A 15,691-nucleotide genomic window follows, 5' to 3' on the forward strand; every position below is an offset into this window, starting at 1 on the left:
TGTGGGATCTGTCAGTAGTCGGTAGGGGAAAAGCCTCCCCATCTTTAAACCCCAATATTGTCGCGAGCCGTCCTACAAAGGTTATAGTTGAATCCTCTGTTGACCCCAGAAAGTATACGCGGTTTTTAACACTACTATAATGCATAGATACCCCCTCCAGCTGCGTGTTAGTGCTGATTCGAGCATTAAACGCTTTAACAATAGCCTGTATAGACTCATAAACCCCAATGTCCATAGTAAAGGCCGATTTAGCCCTATTTTTACCATTGTACACTTTTACAACCGCATCTGTTTTCGGAAAACTGTACCACACTCTCGGATACTGGAATTCTACCAACCCCACCTCATGTGGTTCGCTCAGAACAATGGCCTTGGCTAATTTTGTCCTGTAGTTCCATATCTGATTTTTAGGATAAACCTGAGCAGACGCGTTACTAGGTAGTGTAACATAAAAACCATTCTGGGTCATCGTGCCGTGTCCTATGGTGGCCGGTTTAAGAGTGAACTCTCAAGATGCATGCATGTGTCTTTTATCAAGCATCCGTTATGTCTTTTTCTGAGACCCAGGAGTTAAACTTCTCGGGCCATCCCAACCATTTCACAAAGACCTGCTTCTTGCCTCTGGAGATTTTTCTATCCATAATTTTTTCTATTTTAAACATCTTGTTTTTACCTATAATTACTTTTTGTAACTCCGGTTCGTAAAACGTACCTTTCAACAATTCCCCTGCACAATCAGTTAGTTTATAAACCGGAGGATCTCTGGCTATACACCTTGATATTGTAAAATGCTCATCGGTGAATGTTTGTTTATAACCCTTCCTAAATCCCCCGCGGAGTTTTGATATTCTCACGGTGTCGCCCTTGTTAAATTTAAAGCATACTGGCTTCTGAGGGTACAACTTGTACAGTTGGATGAAGACCGTCTTCTCATTGTCTTTATTGACTGCTGATGGCTGCATCTTTATGGACCTGTGGTGTGAGTTATTATAGGCCTCGACAAGCTCCTGTACTACATCCACATATCTTCGTGAATTAACGGATGTTAAATATCTCCACATGCGGGTTTTAAAAGTCCTGTTAAAGCGCTCCACCACGCTGGCCTTGGTCTCGTTCGATGTTGAAAAATGCGTAATTTTATACTGTGACATTAACCGCTGAAAGTGTTTGTTATAAAACTCTGTACCTTCATCTGTTTGAAGTTTCACAGGTATGCGTCCGTCACTCAGAATGTCTTTAAAGGCTTTTGTGACTGTGAGGCCCGATTTGTTAGAAAGACATCTAACCCACGCATATTTGGAAAATACATCGATACACGTCAGTAAATACCGCACAGTATCATTTTCCTCAGCATATTCACCCATATCAACTAGATCAGCCTGAAACTGTTTGTCAATGCCGCGGACCAAAACCCTATTCCTCGGGAAATGTACGGCTGCCTTGGCGTGTAATGTGTACACGTCTTGCGCTAGTAGGTATTCGTTAACACTAGATAGTGACGGCGTCACCCCGGTACATTCTCCAACCGCATTGCGAAGTTTAGACACACTGCCTAACCCTCCCGGATGGGCTGGGTCTAGATAAATCTTCTGTAGAGTCCCTTCCATGATAATACCAAAGTATAAATGCCCGACAGTTCATTCGTTACAACATATTTTATTTCTCTTGTACAACATGTGACAAGCAGATTGATAGTATAGTAGTATTTCGCCCCACTGCAAAAGCAAAAATACATTTTCAGTTATAAAAACACTCAAGAACTTCATTCATTTTCGATTTCATTTTGTTTTTGTTTTTAGCATGTTAGATTGTTTTTACGCATCAATGTCTGTCGCATCATCATCATCATCATCATCATCATCATCGGGTACCTCCCATGCTTCATACGGGTTTGATACTTCTCCCCACAACCTGCCAAGCTTTTTCAGTTGGTTCATTTTGAGTTCATCTTCCCCGATCAGTGTATCATACATTTTCTGGATACTTTCAGCCGCATTGCCTCCAGATTTCAGCTCGTCAAGAAGTACTTCCGCACCCCCCTGGATGCGGTCTGCATCGACCTGAAGGTCATTCATATCCATAAACAGGAGGATGGCGGATATGAAGTTGTCATTCCAGAGCCTTTTCATCAGCGGATCAAAGTGTAGTTCGTAGAACCAGTCACATGGATATAAACACGGATGGTTTTTCTGACTGGGATTGTTTGTTTGACAGCCGTAGCAGATCTCTATATTATATTTAACCCAGACCTTGTTCAACAGATGTAGCACCCCGATTCTAAGGTATTCTAGGAACCGTGCAGTATCCTTAAACACCTCGTGAGGTTCACAGAGCTTCTTTTCTTCTTCTTTTTCTTGTGTGGCCGTCGGTCCGGGAGGCGGAGTCTGAGGCGGGGTGTGAACCATCAGAGCTGGAGGTGAAGGAGAAGTGGGCGGGGTCCATCCCCCCTGGGTCCCTGAGATTTCAGAGACTAAACAAAAAATGTTTTTCTTTTTTTATGATTCTGCATGAATTACATCAGTGACAGAAATATATATATACATATATATATATATATATATATATACACACAACATTAGCATAACCCACCTGTCATTCTTTTAGATGATTGAGGGGTGAATTATTTTCGGTCTACACATGGTAGTAGATATACCAGGTTGCACACCGCTCGGTGTATTGTCGTAAACAAGACGTTTTCTAACAGCCCCGTAAGCCTTACTGACGCTGTCTCTCTGGATAGATTTGTCAATCTGACTAAACACTTTTTGCAGAGCGGGCCAGTCACACCACTGAACAAAGAACACGAGGGGGAACCATATATTAAACTCTTCAATGGTAAGAGGGTACGGATGCTCTCTCCATCCTCGGCGGCCTCTTTGAGCTACCACATACTCTCTGTCTTCACAAACGTTTAAAAAAATGAAATCGTCAGGGCGTCTGTTGTACCGATCTGCCATGAGATGGTGTATTTTAGGCCCGGTTGTACTATACCACTGAACAGAGTATAGAGATTCTAGAAAACCTGATTGTTCAAGATCTATGCAGACAATTGATCGAAACTGCTGCCAATCTTTTACAGACATACACCCATGTCGACCCCCCACAGCAGCCTCATCATCAACTGTTTCACCAACACCCCCTCCTAGCTTGTCTTGGGCCTTGATTCTAGAAATCATAGTGACCGTGCCATCATAGTATTTAACATTATACACGTACCCATAAACACCCTCCAGCTCTAGCTCTACAGCCGGCTCTCTAGAAAGACATCCCTCACGCTTTTTCCGGCTCTGGGAAGCATCTACATCTGTATAGCATGGGCTATTTTCTGTAGACATACCTATGTCAGTCTCTGCGGCCTGCTCCATGCAATATGCAGCCTGCATTTTGCAAAGAATCCGTGTGCACAGCAATAGTAGCGGAACCAGCAACAGCAGCAACAGCAGCAGCAACAGCGGATGAGGCCAAAATGAGTGCGTTGGTGGTGGAGGTGAATAACACATCTATATATATGATGAAACCCCTCCTACAGTCCCGTGTTTCCGGTCAAAACTAACGCCCATCGCATAAAACACCCACTGATATGGCAAATTTCCAATCAAAACCAAGCACATCATCGTCAAAAATGGTTTACGTATCCATTCGTAAAATGACGCATTTCCGGGGCATGACTTCAAAATGGCGGCGGTCACATGCCCACCCCACACCCCTCCTACCCCCCAAAAGTTCAATGACGCATTTTTTCCGGTCAAAATGGCGGCGGTCACATGCCCACCCCCCCACCCCTCCTACCCCCCAAAAGTTCCCTCTTGCACGCCCTCTGGCATGTGACTGAGGTCAAAGGTCACATGCACGCGCAAAAGTAGAGGCTATATACTACTGTCCATCTCTCTACTGTATATCTGTCTGCCTTACCATCTATCCCTCTATCTGTCTATCTATCTCTCTGTCCACCTACCTATCTATAGATATCTACCGATGTTTGTCTGTCTATCCATCTACAAGTATGTCCCCTGTTGCCCCGTCTCTCTCTTTTCCCCTCCCACTCACTTATTATTCTGGCTCAATGTACCCGTGGAGTTGTCTCTCTCTCTCTCCCTCTCTCTCTCTCTCTCTCTCTCTCTCTCTCTCCCTCTCAGCAGATGGAGACTATGGCCCAGTTCTGCCTTTTGTTCTGGGTCCCCTGAGAGACCCGTGGCTTTTTGGACAGCACACAGCCCCGGCTCCCCATATCTCATACAAAATGCAAGCGCCTCTCTTTTCATTTAAAAAAGGAAGCGGTGGAATGCACATATTCTGAATGTATTTATTGAAATGGGCATGACCACAGGGGCATAAAACATGTCCAGTGTTGTTCCTGACTAAAGATTGCACCCATGACTTCACTGCACTGTCTGTGTCTTGTCTTCTTTTATGCACGCTATTGTTACTTTGATTATTCTACTGCTATTTTGGAACACTGTTTTTTTTAATTTTGTAATTTCTATAAGAACTACAACTTGTTAGACATACAACCCGCGCCTGTTGGAGGCCATTATTGACCGTACAAAACAAATCCTACAAATGTAGCTCAAATTATTTAATTTGGAGACCCTGTAGCCCTGAGATAAAGTGAGCCACATGTACTGTTGGAGAAAATTTGGGAATTTGGGAGTCTTGTTTACTTAATTTGCCATCCCCAGAAAACATTCATATTTGATTCATTTTAAAGAAACATTTCTGGTGAACTCTAAAAATAGTTTTTTTCCCCCTGCAGAGTATGCACATTTGTATCTTTCATCTTGTTTTGGAAATATAAAACAAGATCAGCTGCAAGGAGCGTTTGTAAATGGTATTTTTCTACAACGGAATCACGTGTTCCTTCCTACACAGAAAAGTTATCCTCCCGCAGGACCCTTTCACCTGTTTACTGGAACTCGATCTCCTTTCACCGCAACACGAACTCGCTGCAGATGGACGTCTGATCATACTCAAATGTAGCACCTGCATAAATTCAGTTAATAATTAAACACAGTATCCTCATTATATTTCCCTTTATTCCCTGCCTTTGGGAGGCGACCAAAGGGGCACGGCGTGTGATTGGCTAAAAACAGTGGGAGGGAGACAAGGCAGTGACAGGTAGCAAACAGGTGGGCTACTTTCAGGAAGTTTCACTAATAATTTCGGAGTCTTTGACCGAAACGAAACAGCGTGACAGAGGCATGTGAGCGTGGTGCGTTCAAAGTCCCCGTACACGCGCCCACTTGTTTAGTTGACGGGGAGGAGGAAAGAAAGGATAACGTGTGTGTGTGTGTGTGCGTGTGTGTGTGTGTGTGTGTGTGTGTGTGTGTGTGTGTGCAGGTCTTTCTTTGGGAAAGTGTGTTCCCCTCTGGAGTCAGGTCCTTGGGGACACGGTGGGGACCCGCGAGCGCTCACCAGCTGACAGCGCGTGCTTCACTGAGGCCATCCAACACCTCGGCCCACGAGCCCGCCAACAATAGAGTGAAATTAATGCACGCTCCCCATTACCCACTGCGGTATTAACCAAACGGACGCTCATGGCAACAGCTCAGATGAATAAGTTAAGAAAGTATTTGCCGAGTGCGAAGACTGAATAAAGGAACATTAAGAAGAAGAAAAACAGCCCCGAGGTAGAGTTCAACGAGGATCTGCGTCAACGTTGCCACAAGCATCGCAGTTTATAAACTATGGCCACCGTGGGTCAGGGGGCGCGTGCACCGGCAACATATGGCGAGCGAGCGCGTGTGGGACACGTTTCATGTCGCTGTTACCGTGAATTACAGAAGAAGAGATCAGGTGTTGAAGTTTCCTTTAATTAGGTAGAATGGCTCATTTGTGTGGTTTAAAATGATATATTACATTAGCGTTGGTCGTTTAATCCGCAACCTTATTATTCGTGTTCATTATGTCCTGGACTAAAGCTGCGTCTTTAAACAACATTCACGAAGGTTACAGCAGGATTCGTTATGTTCAATAGATGCAATTTATACAATTAGAAGATTCCGTATTCATCAATTTATTAAACTTACATTATTGTTATGATTGTGTCAATTATAATTTGTGTTATCTTTCTTGTATTAGTGGTTTATTATAATTACATCATGCTTGCGTTATTGGTTGCTATTATAAGCCATCAGCCTGCTCATTTCTTAACACGCTCTAAAAGTCTTTAAAAAACTAGATTTGTATCAACGACAACTTGTTATTACCATTACCATTACTATTATCATAATAATTAATTTAATACTGGAAAAACAAGTGGGAGCAAACGCGTTTAGGTTTGTGGTTCACGGTTTTAAAAAAAACTGCATTTCAGTGAAAAAAAGGTGCGTAGAAACAACAGAGACCAAGAAACATTACATTTTCGTTTTTCTTTTTATTCCCCAAAATCAAATTAACATAACAATGAATTGCAAAATTATAGTTTTTTTTATTATTCAGGAAATGTATTTATGGAGTTATAAAACGAAAACCAAATGAAACATATCTGCAATAAATAGGCCTATGTCAATTCATCTCATCCAGTGAAAGCAAAAGACACACAAGTTCATCTGAAGATACGAAAGAAAATACAAAAGAAGGCTGCATTGATGGCTACATTAAATAGGCTATTTGTTTGGAATTGGCAGGACTACACTAGCAAACAAAGCAACAAAATATGGTTTATGGTTTGAAAAAAAATGTCGTATTTCTCAAGCCTCTGGCTCGTGTATTTTTAAAGTGCACATGAACTTTTGAAGTTACATTATACAAACAAATGAACAAATAAAAACATTCATCACATCTAAAATCATATTATAGCTAAAAAACTTTTTTTTTACATCATCAAATACAAGCAATGGTCCCAAAAAGGTACTATTTAGTGTAAGACAGCTCTTTTGGTCGGAGTGACGCGGGGAATACCCATGGCAGTGCTGCACGCGACATGGCAGAGGGGTCTTCCAGCCGCGTCTCCATGGAAACTGGGAATTATAGGCTAATACATCTATTGGCAGAACCGAATTAGGTCTATCTCACACGAAAAATAGCTGTTATACTATGTAACAAGTCATTAAAATAAACGTATTGTTAAAATGACATTTGCACCATCTTAACGGCATGTTGACACGGTTATCGGCCATTACTTTATCATCCTTGAACTTTCAACAAAGTCGTTTTTTATTTTTTATTTTATTTTTGAATCATCATTCAGAAAGCAACCGTGTGGTGATGGCGGCTGCGCAGCTTGAGCTCCGAGAAGTCATCCTCTTCACTCGAGTGGAGCTCCATCGCCATTTCATCCGAGTCACTGAAGTGGGAGTGCGGGGAAAACTCCCCGTCGCTCCGGGGAGACTCCTTCCCGCCGCCCCCGACCGGTGCGAGCGAGTTGCTTCCCCGAGCGGAAGGAGGAGGCGAGGCCGACCGCATTGCTTCTTCGACCATGGCGGAAAAGGACCCGTCGTCGAAGGAGGGGTGGAAGGGCATCCCGCTGATGTGAACAGGTAGCCCCCCACCCGAGACCGGCCCAGCAGCCGCGGTCCTACAGGTGCCCGGAGACGGGGGAGCCCTGTTCTTCGCCCCGTCAAAACCAACGGCGGATGGAAGCGTAATGTCACACTTTGGCGAGTTGTTTTTATTGTTTGAGACGTCGGTACTGCTGCTGCTGCCGCCGCTGCTGCTGCTGCCGCCGCTGCTGCTGGTGCTGCTGGTGGCGCTGGTGGAGGTGGAGGTTGGGGACGGAGCTTGGAGCAGATCAGCCAGGGCATTGATGTAAATCTGCGCCATCTGCAAAGTTTCATATTTGGAGAGCTTCTTGTCGTTGTCCAGCGCCGGGATGACGCTGCGCAACTCGTCGAACGCGTAGTTGAGCCCGTGCATCCGCCTCCTTTCGCGCGCGTTGGCGGCTACGCGCCTCTGCTTGTGGACTACGTGGACCGGTCTGCTGGACTGGGCTCTCTGTCTCGTGGATGTCTCCTCGTCGGAACAGCTGGCCGTGCCTTGAAGACGGCACAAGTCCCTGACTTTGAGCGAAGAAGAGGAAGAAGAAGAGGAGGAGGGGCTCTTGGCAGTTATTCTGTAGCTGAGAGGGCTGGGGTGGCCCGAGGACTCCGGGGAACCGCTCTCTGCGGAAAGGAAAGCACGCGTGTGATGAGCCGGTCTGGTTGGACCACACATATATAATAAATATATAGTAAACACTCTGTATGTTTTTGTTTTTATCAAACGCCTAGCAGTGTGTGTATTACAAAACCAAGGTTGCACCTGAGCTCCTCCTACCTACGTGAGACCTTCAGGTGCAAACCACAGGACAAGGACGCACCTGTAAACCTGTCGCTTTGAGACGTTGTTCACAATGACAGTGGCACGCGGCTTTTCTCACCTTGGAAGGAGCCGGTGCTCGGGCAGGGCGAGTGCCGCAGGCGGTCGGGTGAGCGGGCGTGTGGCGCGCAGGTGCCAGAAGGCTGCGCCGGAGCCAGCCAGGCGCGTGGGTCGCTGCCGCTGTCCACGAGCGTCAGCGCGGGCTCGTAGCGGGACTCCGCGAGGTGCTGCTGCAGGTGCTGCTGCCCCCCCCTCTCCACCGACCCGGGGCTCTGCAGCCGCGAGTTGAGGTCCGCCACCTCGCTTCTGCTCCAGTCTCCCACACTTCGGACATCCATGTTTCCAAATTTAAAAACAAAACAACAACCCCAAAAGATGGGCAAAGTTGAACCGACTTTACAATGTGGGATTTGGGTTGTTTTTTTTCTCCTCGGACGCACGCACCGCGGGGATGTCGCGCTGTGTGAATATGACTCCTTCTCTGGCGTGTCTCAAGGCGCTGCGTCGGTTTAAAAAGCGGCACGCGCCTGGCAGCCCCCCTCCTCGCGCCGGTCGCGTGTTGGCGTCCAATGAGAAGCCTCGGCGAAGGCCCGAGAGAGGTGATTACGGCCCCCCGAAGCCAGACTGTTTATGATAACGTAACAACTTAAGCAGTGTTGAACGCAAAGGGAGGTAAGGGGAACCTCCCACAGGACGAGCTGTTGCTCGTGGGTGCGCGTGCACACTGGGGAGACGTCCGCTGCTGGGACGGGACTCTTATATGACAGAATGTCACATGCAGCGTTTGATTTGACAGAGGGACTAAGGTGCAGCACATAACTTTGTCACACTTTTCTCACATGGTTCTTTTTAGAATGCACAACACAACTGCGGTGACACAAAATGCAGGGGACGAAAAGAGCCGGGTGACGGGAGCGTAACGGGCAATGCAATACAGAAGACGCGTGGGCCTTTTGCATCAGTAACGCGTCACCAAAAGTCAACCAAAAAAAAGAGTTGCGGCTCCTGGGGCTCGCGAGCTCATTGTCAATTCATTCATGCTAAGATCATCTCCAGTTTCCATTTTTCTTTTGTAGCGAGTCCAAAAGCTTTTGATCCAGCTCTAGGAACGCCCTTTCCGTAAAAAGGGCTTCACAGGGATCGGAAACATGAGCAGGGGTCCGGCGCTGCACACTGTTTCCGCACTGACACGAGCAGTGCGCACGAGTGAAACTGGAAGAAGCGCGCGCGCGTGGGCACGCACGCACACACGCGCACACAGGAGGGAAAGAGAGAAAGACGCAAATGAACTCAAAGCACGACGTGCTGTACATTCAATACATTATTTATTTCTAATATCAATCTGCGATTTACAAAAAGCAAAGTGTAAAAAGTAACGTTGACATTGTCAAGTGGTTCAGACAAATTATTAGCTATTTAAATATCTTCCATTGGTGCAACGTTTATTTTGTGTTTTATCCACCTGCAGTCTACTGATCACACCTTGCTTACTGAGATACAAACTGAGAATAATCTGGAAAATGAACATAAACCACCATAAACTGCCGATGTTTGACGCATAATGGCCTGTTAGCCCACAGCACAACTTTTCACGACCGTATCAAACCATTCCAAACGAAAATGACACCAAGCCGCAGGTCCGTATATTATTGTAGTTAATATTCACAACTTTGGTACATCTTTTTTTTTTGTAAAGAATCGTTTGAAATAATGTTTTTTGTTCTAAAACGAGGAAACTTGCCGGAGATGGTGAGAGAAAACACCGTTTTTGTGAACAAAAAAAATCTCATGATTTTAAGAGATAACCCAACATCAATCTTTTCTATGTTTTATTCATGTATTCATCTCGGGGACGGCTCGCGGGTTAGAGGTCTGGCGCCGAGCGTTCGCCCCCTCTTCCCACCTACAAGCCCCCCATCCAACGCGCCGGGCCGGGCTCCTGAAGCTACCGACAGGTTGGATATTGTAGTTTGCGATTATTAAAGTGTCACGGCCACAATGGAGACTCTATGTTCCATTGGTCACGCCTGGGGGGCTCCTTTGGTGGGGGTGGGGGGCAGTGGAGGGAGGCTCCCATTCCAGTGCGTGAGAGGAGTCTGCGTGCTGCCGCTTCTCATTCCCGTCTCCTGGGAGACGGGGGCGCGCCGGGCACGAGCCCGGAGTGAGGGGAGCCGCGCAGGGATTTATCCACTTTATTGTGGCCTTTGCTAAAAAGCTCCCTCCAAAATACGCGGTGAGGTTTTTTACGAGGTGCTGAAATATAACAGTATTTTTAAGGAGTACAATGAGCCACGCCAAGGAAAATCTGTGGTCATCTTTAGTTTGACAACACCTGCAAAACTATAAATAAACAATATTTACAATTTTTACTACTATGTCACGATATAGACAAAATATATACATCAAATATTTAATACATTTTAAAAAGTATTACAGTCTATATAGAACATACCATTATCCTAATCACCTGCAACCATGCTGCAGGTGTTAAAAAAAACACAAAGCATGATATATAATTATAACACTTATAATTAAGTTTTGCTGGTCTCCTGAAACAGGATTACAGCAAAGGAGGTAAAGTGCACAGAGACAAGCAAGATCCAAAAGCAGTAATAAAATAGGAACGCAACTAAAATTAAATGAATAACATTAAAGAATACAGATTGTCCGTATTATTTAATATGCACTGACAAAACAGAGAGCATAAGAACTTTGTATGTTTACTCAACATAGGGAGGAAATACGATGATTATCATCATCATCATGTCTTTAAGTACTTTAAGTATTGGGTCAGTAAGCTCTGAGGGCTAAATACTGCTTTCCCTCGTGGAGAACTACAATGTAGTGCTTCATTGAACTTGACAGCAGTTGTCCTCAGCAGAGTGTCTATCCAGCTGTTAACAGCAGTGCACGGTCCTTTGAAGTGAAGCCCTATTTGAAGTGAAAGGCACAAAAGCTTAGCTCCTATTCAAAATTCTTTCCACACATTAAATTATCTCAGATCACCAAACCCTTTTAAAAATATTTTCATTCATATTTTTCCTATCCCTCCCACAACATTTTTTCCACCTTAACTGTATTTGATAATTTGAAGCTACAAGGGATCGAATCAATTGGTTCTTAACAATCAAGCAAAGAAACAAACCTGCACAATCCCCCTCAACCCCCCCAAACAAAGAACACGGTTGGTTAGTGAGTAGTACAGGTTCAGAACATAAAGGAGCATCTACGACAGTCAGAGAATTAACGTAGTATCAAAGAACAAAAAATAAAGCAGAGTAAAGTTTACCTGAGAAGAGAATGAAGCGACTTTCTACTTCACCTCTGCCTCATGCATGCTCCTGCATGCGAGCGTGCCCCATTGGTTCAAGGTCGCCGATCAGCACTAACCTCACATGGAGGTTACGATCCAAACTCACAGCGACATCATGGGAGCGTGCGTCCACCCTTCTGATCGAGACTCTGCGAGCTCCGTCAGCACGTTTGCTGTACTGTGCAACCTATTAACTGTGAGCTGTTGACTCATGTGAAGAGCTGCTGAGAGGTAATGAAAATGCACTCAATTTCAGATTAGGCTCCTTTAAATGAATTCTTCTCAGACATAAAGCAATCAATCAGAGGTGCCAGATAGGTGGAAAGACACTGACATTTAAAAAAAAAGGCAGATGTGTTGACCAAAATGAATAAACTGACAGTTATGTATCAAATAGTGCAGTTATGAAAAAGTGAGGAGCCTCTATCTTTAGAATGGAGTTTCCAGACATTTGGAGCGAAAGAACACACTTTTAGCATGAGAGAAAACAGCACAGTGAGGGGAGGGGTGTTTTTCTGAAAGTCATCACTTCAATGGCCTATAGATCACCAAAAACAACAAATACAATCCCACTGTAGAAAACCTGTTTATTAGACAAATTATACACAGAAAGCTTTGCCACTTGTAACAGAGGCCCCAGTTTGTTCAGTTTTTGAATAATATGCAACACATACAACAAAATAGGCCTATATTAAATACTGTACATCATAAAGTTTTGAAAATTATCAAGTAAATCCTGTAGTTCTATGAATAAAATAAAAAATGTTAACAGCAAGAGCAAGTTTGTGCATGCTTTCTTTTTAATCAACTTGCTACTTTTTGTTATTTAGCCAGCAAATAATACAAAAGGAATTCAGGATGACATGAGAAAATAAAATAATTTGTGTTGATGTTGAACATGGGCAAACAAAGAAAACCCAAACGCATCCATGTGACTTATAAACTCAACGCTAAAGCTCATTATGATATACTCTTCTTTTTGTTAAACAAAAATAGCATCAACATGTAAAATATACATTTTTATAATGTCTCTTTCATTTATACTAAATAAATCCTTTTAAATGTCTGTGTCCTAAATGTCATTCAATAGCCATACTGTAGCCTAATATAAGAAAATAATGCCTAAGAATGCTTGCTTCAAAACACTGTGGCTTGACGGAGTTCTCTACGCACAACATTTTGCGGTTTTAGTTCTTAAAGATAACAAACTGAAAACTTGTTCTAAACAACTAACATTATCAATTATTAATACAGTGTTAGTGAAAAAGATTTGGTTCCATTTTACCACCCCGGCTCCTAATCCATGAAGTATTCCTTTAATGCTCTTAATGCATCGTTCTCATCCCCCGGCCCCAAAATGCACCACAATGGTCTTCTTTGAATAATTGGCACTTAAAAAACAAAAACAAAAAGTTATATAAACAGTACCCTTAACATTACAGATATGAAATAGAATTATGTACCGGACTTGTCTCGATAAAAGGCAGCCATCGGGTTCCAATGGCCGTTGACTCTTCGTGACATTCCAGTGACCCCAAGAAGCAAAACTGATTCACTCCTCTAAACTGTTTCCAGTGTGCGGTGATGTTTTGGGTTTGACTGGAAGCTGGAAGGGTGCAGCTAGCCAGTTGAGATATAAGGCCTGTACCGAAGATGCTGTTGCAATGGCTTCTCCTCAACACAAAATCAACCATTTCACCACTTGAACCTGATAAGAAGTGAGTAATGAAGTCGAACATGACATGGCCACCAGAATGAGCGATATGTTCTAAGCACTCGAGCTATGGCAGCGCTTTAATGAAGCAAAACAAAAGAAAAAAATACCAAAGTGAAGGTTTGAATGACTTAATAATGCAAAACCAGATACTACAGCACTCATTTAGCAGTTTTTCTAAGTTGGCTGAGAGTAAGAAACAAGTTGACAGCTCAGAACAATGTTATTTTTTTTGTACTTCCTGACAAAAACACATTCCACGCAATAAAATCTTTTTTTTTTTTTCAAAAACAAAATTTAATAAAAGACATATACTAGGCATAAGCCTTTGAAGTCTTTTGGCATGTCTTATGTTTTTTTTCCTTCCATTAAGTTGATTTCTTTTTTGTGTCATCCCTTTTACTATCCTTCTGAGAGTCTGACTAGAGGATCTCACCTTGACTTGAAAAGCTGATAGCACAGTACAGGTGAGAAAAGACAAGGTCAGATCTACATACAATCACTTACAGGTCTGTGGGCACTGGTACAGTGCAGTGGGGTTGACGAAGGGTCCTAAATGTGCATCAAAGTGGCGAAAACCGTTTCAAGGAGATGCACCACAATGGCAGAAATTGTTTAAGATCGACGCACCACACCGGCGTTTCAGTGTCATACTGTTGCACTGTCCTTGCGTTTCAGCTGTTGATTTAGTCCTCAGTTTACAGACCGATGCACCGTGATGGGGTCGGCGTGTGTCCAGTCTTAGGTCAAGTCAGGCAACTGCGTGGACCCCGTAACACATTTAGATCCCCGGGTACTGGTGAAACCACACCAGATGGACTCCTGCAGAGCGAAAAGGCAGAGTAGGAGTGGAGAAGTGGATTGTCTACTGAGATGTGGGCCTTTTCAAAACTAAGTATTCTCAGGGCTATGGACAAAACTACTGCTATATACGGCTTGGTAAAAAAGAAAAACAATTCAGTAATTGCTTAGCATGAGCCCCTTGGAGTTGTTTAATAGCTAACGACACAACCAGTCACCCACCAATGGGTGACCAGGAGCTTACACCACTATAGATGCATTTCCTGTGGTCGGACCAGCATAAATTAAACCCTCCGAGGTGGGGCTGAGATAATAATAGTCAGGTAATTTCAGCAGATCTCCGTCACATGAGGCGGTCCTCACATCACAAAACAGAAGCAATAAAGAAACCAAAAAAACCGATCCCCTTTCACACATTTCCCCCTAAAATAATCGCCAAAACAATCACAAGAACAACAACAATGAAGCAAAGATTCAAACCAACTCTTCCCCTTTTGCACCTTACCAGCACGGGTTTCACAAAGACAAGCAACGGCCCCCATAGAACTCCACCTCCCTCGTCTTCTCTACAAACGAAACGGACACCCCTGGAAACACCCGAGCAGAAACTGAAAACACAAACATTCCTATGTACACATTTCTATCCTCTGACCTCTAGCTTAGCCATAATGTATTTGTTTTACCAACCCTTAGACCAACCCTAACCACCATGCCTCCTTCGGCTCCTTCTCCTCTTCCTCCTGAACCACTCGTCTCCTAAGCAGCTCCTCATATAGAAGTGCCCCTGTCTGGATCATTGCCATATCCAAAGTTGGGTCCTGGACCTGTGGGCTGGTAGGGGATGGAGGACATTGTTTTAATGGGGCTGCGAAAGAAGCCACCGTTGGGGGCCCTCTGCCTGAAAGGGCCCACCCCGCCAGTCCGGTGGTCCTGCAGGACGCCCCCGCCGCCGCTACCGAAACCAGCGGAGAAGCCAGCAGCGGCTTTGGCCGACAGGCTGCGGCTGAGGGTCTGGATCTGCTCGGGGATGAAGGTGGTGGTGGTTATGTGGGTGTTGCGGAAGTCGCTGATCTGCTCGAGTGCTTGGCGCGCGGCAGGCAGCGCGTCCATGTCGAGGGGCGTTAAATCGACGGAAGAGGTGGAGAACTGCTTGTGGGGGCTTTCATCATCGGTGCACAGGCTGTTAACCCGGCGGTGTAGGTGTTCCAGGTCGATCTCCTTATCGTCCTGCAGGTGGGAGAGGTTGGGGGGGGGGCATTGAAGAAAAACGGAGAGGAGGAAGCAGTGACGGGAAATGGTAGAAGGGAAGAGGGTTCAACGTGAGGGAGGCCATTTGGAAAGATTATTTTGTTGGAGAGAAGATGTTGAAAAGGAAGGAAATGGGAAATGGGGAAGGTAAGAAGGAGAGGATGAGAGGGAAGATAAAGGAAGAAAAGGAGAGAAAGTAAAGAATTAGGAGCGAAAAGAGGAGTAAGGAAATGAAGAGAACAGCGAAGGAAACCGAACAGAGAACATTCAGAGAGGTTTTTTTTTTTCAAATAGGCCAGTATGAGGTGTATTTTTTTTTC

General features: G+C 44.5%; 1 protein-coding gene, 1 long non-coding RNA gene and 1 pseudogene across 3 annotated transcripts; all 3 read right to left on the minus strand.

Moving 5' to 3' along the window:
• Positions 1-1,640: 1,640 nt before the first annotated feature.
• LOC144395192 (uncharacterized) lies at positions 1,641-3,723 on the minus strand. The gene is made up of 2 exons (XR_013457379.1): positions 2,590-3,723; positions 1,641-2,470 (listed from the first exon to the last, which is right to left on the minus strand). It is a non-coding gene; the product is annotated as an uncharacterized LOC144395192 (long non-coding RNA).
• A 2,641-nt stretch (positions 3,724-6,364) lies between these two features.
• Positions 6,365-8,930, minus strand: LOC144395193 (transcription factor Atoh1-like). The gene is made up of 2 exons (XM_078098102.1): positions 8,357-8,930; positions 6,365-8,099 (listed from the first exon to the last, which is right to left on the minus strand). Exons 1-2 carry the CDS (start codon positions 8,631-8,633, stop codon positions 7,186-7,188), a joined length of 1,191 nt encoding a protein of 396 aa, XP_077954228.1. The 5' UTR covers positions 8,634-8,930; the 3' UTR covers positions 6,365-7,185.
• Positions 8,931-12,177: 3,247 nt separating this feature from the next.
• On the minus strand, positions 12,178-15,678 carry LOC144395194 (glutamate receptor ionotropic, delta-2 pseudogene; annotated as a pseudogene). Its single transcript, XR_013457380.1, has one exon. The product of XR_013457380.1 is annotated as a glutamate receptor ionotropic, delta-2 pseudogene (transcript).
• Positions 15,679-15,691: the final 13 nt, after the last annotated feature.

Source organism: Gasterosteus aculeatus, unplaced genomic scaffold (assembly GCF_964276395.1).
Source record: "Gasterosteus aculeatus unplaced genomic scaffold, fGasAcu3.hap1.1 HAP1_SCAFFOLD_117, whole genome shotgun sequence".
NCBI classification, from domain to species: domain Eukaryota; kingdom Metazoa; phylum Chordata; class Actinopteri; order Perciformes; family Gasterosteidae; genus Gasterosteus; species Gasterosteus aculeatus.

Bases quoted from the DNA above. Each gene is read 5' to 3' on its own strand.
- LOC144395193 (XM_078098102.1), bottom strand. From the start codon at position 8,633: ATGGATGTCCGAAGTGTGGGAGACTGGAGCAGAAGCGAGGTGGCGGAC. The intron at 8,100-8,356 runs GTGAGAAAAGCC...TCCTTTCCGCAG, and splicing joins GAGCACCGGCTCCTTCCAAG to AGAGCGGTTCCCCGGAGTCC.